This window comes from Cynara cardunculus, assembly GCF_001531365.2.
Source record: "Cynara cardunculus var. scolymus isolate 2C chromosome LG 8, CcrdV1, whole genome shotgun sequence".
NCBI lineage: Eukaryota > Viridiplantae > Streptophyta > Magnoliopsida > Asterales > Asteraceae > Cynara > Cynara cardunculus.
In genome coordinates this window covers 18,866,339-18,876,343 of record NC_037535.1, presented here as the reverse complement: position 1 = coordinate 18,876,343, position 10,005 = coordinate 18,866,339, and the positions used below count along the sequence as shown (strand labels likewise).

The 10,005-nt window shown below is 38.7% G+C and overlaps 1 protein-coding gene across 1 annotated transcript in view; it reads left to right on the top strand.

Moving 5' to 3' along the window:
• LOC112516266 (probable protein phosphatase 2C 62) overlaps positions 1-10,005 on the top strand; it is a 25,824-nt gene that overhangs the window by 3,027 nt on the left and 12,792 nt on the right. The window contains exons 3-7 of the mRNA XM_025123283.1: positions 1-606; positions 1,965-2,092; positions 6,950-7,019; positions 7,368-7,455; positions 8,289-8,458. Of these exons, the coding sequence (XP_024979051.1) occupies positions 1-606; positions 1,965-2,092; positions 6,950-7,019; positions 7,368-7,455; positions 8,289-8,458 (1,062 nt within the window). The remainder of the gene's footprint in view (positions 607-1,964; positions 2,093-6,949; positions 7,020-7,367; positions 7,456-8,288; positions 8,459-10,005) is intronic.

Here is a 10,005-nt window from a genome sequence, read left to right as displayed (position 1 = left end):
CAATCTGCCCCTGTAATGCTTGAGGCAACCATGGAAGTTTCAGCTACTAAAGGCATGGATGTCGAGGATCAGGCTGTGGAAGATGAGTTGCAACAAGCGAGCACCAATAACAATGATGAGAATGATGTTGCATATGTATCACAAGCAGAACCAATTCTAGAAGAGGAGGTAAGCCAACTACAATATGCTCCTGTCAAGCTTGAGGTAACCATGGAAGTTTCAACTACTAAAGGCTTGGATGTTGAGGATCAAGCTGTGAAAGATGACTTGCAACAAGGGAGCACCAATAACAACGATGAGAATGATGTTGGATATGTGATGCCTGCAGAACAAATTCTAGAAGAGAAGGTAAGCCAAATCCAATCAACCCCTCTTGAGATCAAGCCTACAACGCAAGTTTCAGATATTGAAGTTCAAGATACTATAGGTCAGAATCTAGATGATGGGATTGTACAAGTCATCGATGAGGATGCGAGTAAGAGTTGCATCAAGAATGTTGAGCGGTCATCCTATCAATTAGAGACTCAACCAGTTCAAGATGAGGGAGTAAATCACAACATGTTGGAACAATGTGCTGAAACCGATCCACTTGGAAGCTCAATTCTGGTTAGACTTATGATCCTTTTTCTTTAACAAAAATGTGGTTAAGTGTTCATTTGGATGGTAGCCATTGAATGTTAGGAAAGTATTATCTGTTCCCACTACATATTAAGAGATACCCAATAATGGCATATAAAGAGTGCTCGCAAAATCTAACTAGTTGCGTACCCATCTGTTGCTTGGGTACATTTCTCTAAAATATTGTTATTTATATTACATAAGGTAACTTGTAACAATATTTAGTTAAATAGTATTAAAAATGTCTAAAGTTAAATTTACTACCAAACAATTTGATTTACAAAATATGAAGAAACTCATAATGAATCACAATAGTTATATATGGAAAAAAATGTACAAGGTAAAAGCAAAGTAAGTTTGTGTTCATATATTGTTGCTTGAGTACTTTGTTTATAAGTTATTATGTTTACTAAACTTGAAACATAATTCATAACGATATTACAACAATATTAAAAGTACATAAAACAATGTGCTAACTAACAATAACAAGCTAAAAAAAAGGTTATGCTAATATCTCGATCTAGAAAATAAGGGGTTGTTTCTAAACACTTACTCTCCTTACCGGGTAATTGGCCACTCATTGGTGTTGAAAATAAGGGATGCTTACCTATTCAGAGATGATTGTCTTTACCAACAATCTTACTTTGCCATTTTGCTGTCCGTGAATCTTACCCTGCAAATGAGGGTGGTGACTCTTACCTGGTTACCGCTTACCAGGTAAGAGATGCTATCTCTTGTTGTATATACTCATTTTTGCTCATATCTCTCATTGTATGAGTATGACCACACATCTATTGCCATTTTGACATTTTTTCTACACACATCTTGTTACAAGACATATTCTGTTGTCGAACTTATGGTGCCTAAACTGTCCAAGAACTAAAACAATAAAGCGTTCGTGATTTTTCTCTATAAAATATCTGCCTTTGTGTTCAAGTCCCTTCTCAAGTATCTTTGGTTGACTTAGAATTCACAAGAGACTCTATTGCTAAGGTGGCAAGGTTGGTTAAGGAAAATCAATAAACAAGGTTGGTTAAGACAAATCAATAAGCCTAACATAGGGCTACCCTTCGTTCTTCCAGCATTGCCTCTTTTTATCACTTCACTTTTGCAAACTGCTACCCCCAGATATCCATGATATACTACCTTATATTTTATCGGTGTTAAAGGTGAAGGTTTAGCTATCATTAATTGCTGATTTGAGTCTAATTTCTTTATGGCATATCTCGTAAGTCGTACCATTAGACATTTTACACGCTGTCTCACCACTAATGATCTCTATGAGCTGAAATTTTTTTCTTGTAATTTTTGGAACCAACCGGTTGTTTTTTTTCTATGATTTCTAGCTTAAACAAGGTACCTGTAGCTCACTACTGGAAGCAGAAAGAATTGAGGACATGGTAAGTAGCAGTGAACTTGTTGAAGCATCAGAAGATAGTGCAACAGTGTTAGCCACTGAAGCCAAAGTGATAAGGTACTATGCACATGTCTTCACTTTTGCATACTTGTTTGGTGAAAACTGTGTGTCATATGATAAACGAGAATAGTCCTATGAGCTCATGAAAATTTAATGTTCAATAGCAGAGAACACTGCTATATGTCTAGATTTGTGTTTATAGGTTGTAGTTTGCAGATGTTTGAGGATTTTATATAAGGCAAGGAGATTTTCATAATTTAGGTGTGACTTTACAAGCAAAGGGTTGTTCAGGCAGTCTTTTAGGCTCTATGAAGAGTTCCCTTGGCAGAATCATTGGGAATGCTAGTCTCTGGGCTTTTAGGCTATTTTGTGATGGAAGATCGTCAAATTCTGGGGAATTATGAATTTGACACTTGTAATAAAGGTATAGACCTCATTCAAGTACTAGGGGAAAGGAGACAATAAATTAGATAGCTCTAGTTGCTGAAAAATAATCCGTGGCAATTTATAGACTTTGATGAACTCATTATTATCTGTAAATTAGTTATTAGCTGTAAATTAGATGTATCATTTTTAGAATTAGTCTTATCTATTTTAGGTTGTTATTTGGTAAATGATCCCCCCTAATTGAGTGGAGATTTGTTCCTGATTTGTAGCTTCTCCCTTGTATTTATATTCGAATGTTTGTGAATAAAGATCATCTTGGGAAATACATTTGCTTTCATGGTATCAGAGCTAGGCTCGATACCCTAGCTCTCGTTCTTCTCAAATCACCGAAGATCAAACCACGGTTTGATTTCTTCTCTGCCTTCACCTTCCAGTTGCTATCCATGGTTGACAAGCCTGAAAATGTCACCAAGACCCTTCACCCCGTTTACACCGTGACCAACATTCAACACAAGATCCGGGTTCTTGATGGTACGAAGGTCTCATACTCTTCGTGGGTTAAGTTATTTCAACTACATGCCAAGGGATACAAAGTCATTTCACACATTGACGGAACACCGCCTCCGGCCAAAACTGATGCAGAGTATGAAGCATGGACTGAAATTGATGCGATTGTATTGCAATGGATTTACGGGATGTTGTCCGATGATTTACTGGTTCGTGTCTTGGTAACCGAGTCAACTGCCCAAGATGCCTGGTCTCGAATCAAAGCCATTTTCTTCAACAACAAGGGATCTAGGGCGGCGACAGAGCATGAATTCAATAACCTCACATTAAAATCCATGCCGTCTCTTGAAGCTTACTGCCAAAAACTCAAGGAACTGGGCAGTCAACTCAATGGCGTGGATTGTCCGGTTAATGATCAGAGGCTCGTTCTTCAACTTGTTAGAGGACTTTCGGCATAATACGACACCGCGGCCTCGTATATCAATCAAAGTCTTCCCACGTGGGAGACTGCATGTAGTATGCTCGAGTTGGAACATCACCGATAAAATGCCCGGGAAACCATGTCCATACAGACTGCAATGGCTGTTGTTTCCTCAGAACCACCACATGATCCTTCAAACTATGTCAACAGAAGATGCCCCAATAACAGGCCCGGACATAGGCGGCCCAAGGCCCTAGGCGTGGTTCAGGCCAGCCTCAGTTGACTTAGTCGCCATGGATCTCTCAGCCAAATCGGCTGCCCAATTGGGCCAATTGGAGCCCACCGCCATGTCCGTATCCCACCAACTCTGGATGGGCCACTCCTTGGGCTGGATCTTGCAAGTCAGCCGGGCCCACACCTCACAACCCACCTGCACATTGCAAGTCAGGCCCAAGACCTCCTGGCCCAGCAACGAACCACGCTAATCTCACTGCCTTTAACCCCCTTAAGCCAACTCAGCTTGGCGAAGCACTTCAGACAATGACCATGGACCCGGTTGATGATCAATGGTACATGGACTCGGGTGCAACAGACCATCTCACGGGCGACCAAGGTAAGATTTCTAAAACCCTCGTTAAATTGTCCCAGTGGCTCAATATTTGTTGGTAATGGTGCTCCTATGCCGGTTCGTGGATCGGGTTCCTCCACCATTCCAACGACCACACGTAACCTACACCTAAACAATATTCTTTACACACCCAACATCATTAAGAATCCATTTCTGTTCGTAAACTTTCTGTTGATAATGATGTTTCCATTGAATTTGATCCCAATGGATTTTATGTGAAGGATTACCAGAGTCAGATGCTGTCCCGCCACAATAGCTCGAGCCGTCTATATCCTCTCACCTATCCGATCACCAACTCCATTTTTTTCACCTCGAGTGCTCGAGATGTTTGGCATGATCGATTGGGACATCCCGGTCTTCCTGTTTTGGATTCTCTTAGTTTGAATAAAATTATTCCATGTCCTAAACGTAGTAGATCTTTGGTTTGCAATTCTTGTCAGCTTTCAAAGCACAAACGATTACCGGTTTTCGATTCTAATTCTACTACTGTTTTACCGTTTGATATTGTTCATTGTGACTTACGGACATCTCTTGTCCCCAGCAAAACAGGTTATAAATATTACATGGTTTTAATAGACGATTTCACACAATATACTTGGGTTTTTCCAATAAAATTCAAGTCTGAAACATTTTCCAAATTCTCTTAGTTTCATAAATACATCCAAACTCAATTCAATCTCACAATTAAAGCTTTTCAATGTGACTTAGGGGGTGAATTCGATAACCAAAATTTCAAATCTTTTGCTGAAACAAACGGTCTACTCTTCCACTTCTCTTGCCCTCACACTTCCCAACAAAATGGGAAATCCGAGCGTATGATTTGTAGACTTAATGAGATCATACTCACTCTTCTCACACACGCATCTCTCCCACGCCATTTCTGGGTTGAAGCATTACATGGCGCGTGTTATCTCCACAACATTTTCCCCACCAAACTCTTAAAATTCACCACCCCTATGACTGCTCTTTATCATCGACAACCTTCCTATGACCACCTACGGGTTTTCGGGTGTGCGTGTTATCCTGACACAACCGCGACACGGAAAAACAAGTTAGAACAGCGGTCCACTTGTATCTTCCTCGGGTACCCCGCCAATTTTCGCGGGAATCGGTGCCTTGACCTTTCTTCCGGCTAGGTCCTCCTCTCTCGTCATGTCACTTTCAACGAGACATCTTTTCCATTTTCTGAAGATCATCCCACCACACCCTTAGACTACTCATTCCTCGAGTCTGACCCATCTCCTACCATCTTTGACCCACCAACCACTTTACAACCTACTCCCCTGCCAACAACCCAAAACTCTTCTGCCCAAAACACTTCCCCGTCTACCACTCTTCAACAGCCTCCTCCTATCCATACCTACCACCGCCGGAATACACAACCACTAGTCACCACAACCCCCACCTGTCTCCCGGGGTTGGTCAATTCACCAACTCGACGTTAAAACTGCATTTCTTCACGGGGACTTAAATGAAACAGTATATATGTTTCAACCTCCGGGGTTTACAGATACCGCTCATCCAAATTATGTATGCAGGTTACGCAAGTTTCTTTATGGGCTTAAACAGGCCCCTAGGGAGTGGTATGACAGATTTGCTACCTACATTACCAAGTGTGGTTTTCGGAGTACCGTTAGTGACACTTCCCTATTTGTCTACAAAAAGGGACATGACATGGCCTATTTACTGTTTTATGTTGATGACATCATACTCACGACCTCTAATGACCAACTTCTCACTATCATTGCTCTTTTATCTCGTGAGTTTGCTATGTCAGATGTAGGTATCCTTAATCTTTTTCTCGGGATCCAAGTTAAACATAAAGACGGTAGCCTGTTCCTTTCACAAGAATATTATGCCACTAAGATTCTATCTCGGGCTCATATGGCGGATTGCAAACCCAGTTCCACTCCTGTTGACACTTCCCCCAAAATGAGTTCAACAAGTGGTAAACTACTACCTGATAGGACACATTATCGCCAAATTGGCAGGAGCTTTACAGTATCTTACTATCACCCGTCCGGATCTTACATATGCGGTACAACAAATTTGCTTATTCATGCATGCCCCATGTGATCCACACTTCCGGTTCCTCAAACGAGTTCTCCGTTATCTTACAGGACAATTGTTTACTGTGATAATATATCGGCTGTATACCTATCTGAAAATCCCATACAACATCAACGTACAAAACATGTGGAACTTGTTATCCATTTCGTCAGAGAAAGGGTCAAAATTGGTGCAGTCCGGGTTTTACATGTTCCAGCCGATTTTCAGTACGCCGGCATCTTCACAAAAGGGCTACCGTGTCATCTTTTCCATCGTTTTCGGTCCAATCTGTGCATTCGTCCTTCTACTACTCAGACTGAGGGGGTGTATTAGCTGTAAATTAGCTATTAGCTGTAAATTAGATGTATCATTTTTAGAAATGGTCTTATCTATATTAGGTTGTTATTTGGTAAACGATCCCCCCTAATTGAGTGGAGATCTGTTCCTGATTTGTAGCTTCTCCTTTGTATTTATATTCGAATGTTTGTGAATAAAGATCATCTTGGGAAATACATTTGCTTTCACTCATAATGTCGATATGTCGAGTTCTCTGCTTAGACATCAAACACTTTAAATACTTTCAATCTGCATCATAAAGGTTTACTACTCGGTGGTAGACATGGCATTGCCCTTGGCCATTATTACCCTGACCCATTTCTAGAAGAATATGAAACCAACCATTTACTTAAGAATAAAAGTATATTTGGATACTCAACTAGTAGTTGATAGGAACTTTATAAATGTTCCAATGAATCTTAAATTGACTATGCCCATTTGATTTATTCTTCGATATGCTGTGACTACACATGATGATTACCTTCTCTATTTTCATTCTCTTTACTTACCAGTGCAACATCAACTTCATAATGCTTATGGGTGGAATTTTGGACCCAACTAATTCTCTTTAGTTTGTGCAACTTAGCAGGGAGGAGATTTATCTCACAGGCTATTTCCTGTCTTCTGGTGCAGCTTTGTTGGAGCATCCATCTAAGGTAGCATTTCTTAGATTTCTATTTTCATTACTATGTTTTCAGACAATCATTTCACTGAGAAATCTACAGTTGTCAACGTATAAGTTCGTTTTTCATTTTGTCTGTGACGAAATGATGTTACAAGGTAACGGTGCCAAGGATTGTAGTTTTAATGGTGATTGGTCGAGTCTGTATCTTTGACTAATTAATTCTCTTTTTAGGTAAATTTACATCGATAATGACTTCCATCCTACAATAATTCTCTTCATCTTAAAATATATTGGATATCTAACTGAAATACCAAGTAAATTTGTTACTTTTGGCATAAGAGCCAACCATGTGGATTAGTAATAGAAATAATAATTCCAGGCATTGACAGGTGGAGATGATGCCTATTTTGTGGCTGGCAGCAAATGGCTAGGGATGGCTAATGGAGTTAGTCAATGGTCGTTTGAAGGTATTCTTGCGGAAAATCACTGTTATTCTGTTCTTTCAGATTGATAGAAGCCTGCCCATATTTTGTAGATTATGTTTAGAATATTTGTGGCATTCACTTTCTAGCTGAAGGGGATCCCATCTTATAGCAGCAATTTTGATTATTTTTATTTGGAAAATGAATTTAAAAATGGCCATGAATTAGAATTTCGATTAGTAACTGAGATGGGACGTTTAAGTCTTGCCTTCATTTTCTTGTTCTCCAGGTAGAGTTGGGGTGCATATCTCTAAATAGTCTAGTGAAATCCCCATGTAGCAATTCATGTAACTTAATATTTCCATGTAATTGAGAATTGGGGTGTATAGGAATAATCGCTTATTGTCATTGTTTCCACAGGACATTTTTCTTCTTTTCTTGTTTTCCAAGTAGAGTGGGGGAGTATGACTTCTTAGTCTTGTGATCCTCCTCCCTCCAACCCCAAAATAAGTTGCATTAAAGTATTATAGAACACGTGCGAAGGGAACTAATTACTTTTCTGTTAAATGGGTGATTGATGAACCATCAAGTGGAATGCCTTCCATGGTGCATGTGAAATGTCCAGGACTTCCTGTGCCTTAAGCACCCTAGCCCTTTTATTGGTTTCCCAAGATCCTTATCTTTCAAAAGTTGTTCCTCATCACAAACATTCATTTGCTATAGGGATCTTCATCCTCTGTTGGGTTTAATGGTTCTCTCTCCTTCGGTGCAACTAAAAGGATAAAACTAGAATTAAGATTAAGGGTGAGGGTGAGGTGCTTATTATTGGTTCAATATGCAAACCAATCTCAGTTATATTCTTTTATCTCATCACACAGGCACTGATCCAGGAATTTATGCCCAAGAGCTCATGAGGACTTGTGAAGAGATTGTCTTGGATACCAGCAGAGCTCCAATAAGTAACCCTGCTGAACTTCTTTGTAGAGGTGTCAAAGAAACAAATATGTCAGGTTCATCAAGCGTTTTAATTGCGAACTTTGATGATCAGGTATGTTTTTATGATAATAAGCAAAGCATCGAGAATTTTTATGTGTTTTCTTATAGACACGATAATCTCAAAAGCTTCATCAAGCTATCTTGTCAGGGCTGTTACATGCTTACACTGGCATCAACATGGCCCACACATTGCTTTAGAACTCTGAAAGACTAACCTTTCAACCATGTACCATATAGGATAAGTTGAGTTGAATCGGCATGTTCGACTTTATGTGCAAATTAGGAGAAGTGGCTAACAATAAGTCAAATGGCCTGGAAAACTCTTGCATTTAACCCTACATTCAAAATAAAGTACAATGCAGACCAAAATGCTTCATTACTATTTTTTTGATGATTGCTATGGGACAAATAGGTAATATAGAAATAAAGGTTGCAGTTCTTGTGGGACATATAGTTATTGTGTATGTTCAGGTGATGGTGAGATATGGCTTGACTGTTTTTTAAGTGTTTGGCTCATTTTTATCATTTATGTTCTTGTTTAATTGCTTCTAGTACTTCAAGTTCAAAAATGAAAAGGAACACTTCAAATATTTGGACACCTTATGTATATATATGATCAAAACTTAAAATATTGATTTTCTGACTCCACAAATAATTAGAATTTTAGCATGTTTCCACTTCCCTCTGTTCCTCTCTATTTCCTTTTTCATACATACTTGTCTCATCTTTTAGTGTCTACTATGCATCTTTCTTGTTCGATTTTCTCAACATGCATAAGGTTTATATATTTGTATTATTTTCATCATCCAAATGGAGTTCGATCAACGTGTATATTGTTGAATTATATTGGTAAAGGTTCAAAACTCTGATGATGTTTCTTTGTTAAGTTATTTTGTTCATTTTGGTGTGTATGTGTGTTCTTGTTGTATATATGTGTGTCTGCAGGGTTGGAGGCCCATAGGGGCCTTTAGGGGCCAGCGTCCATCCGATTTTTCCATCTCCTAACTAGGCCAAACTTGGTCCACGATGTAAGAATGTTGTTTTTTAATTTGGGCTCCTCCACCATCCACACTCCAATCTCCATAGCCCAAAATCTAACAGTAAGTCGAACTATCCACCTCTTTTAATTTCTCCAGACTCTATTTCTCCTCATTCCTGAATGACTAAAGTTAAACCCACTGATTTTTCCCAACACTTCGATATTTCGGCCAAAAACCCATGAATACGGAGGCATTCGTGACAAATTTCGCCCAAGAAGACATTGGTCTTTTATCTTAAATTCTCTATCAAAGCATCAAATATTTCATTTTTCTAACTTCAAGTTATTAATTTCAGTTGTTATTTAGCTATACTAAAAGAGTACTCGCGCAATGCAGCGATACACATCTCGATTTTAATGTTCTATTTTATTATTTGCTTATGTCGATGTTATACTACGATTTTATGTGTTTTTAAGAAAACAATAATGATTTTATTTTTAAATAAAATATAAATTTGAAGATATCATAAAAATTTGAAAAAATTATATCAACGTTAATATCAAATCAATTATTTAAAAGATCTCATTTTTTATGTAATTTCTTTAATTTATTTTTTATT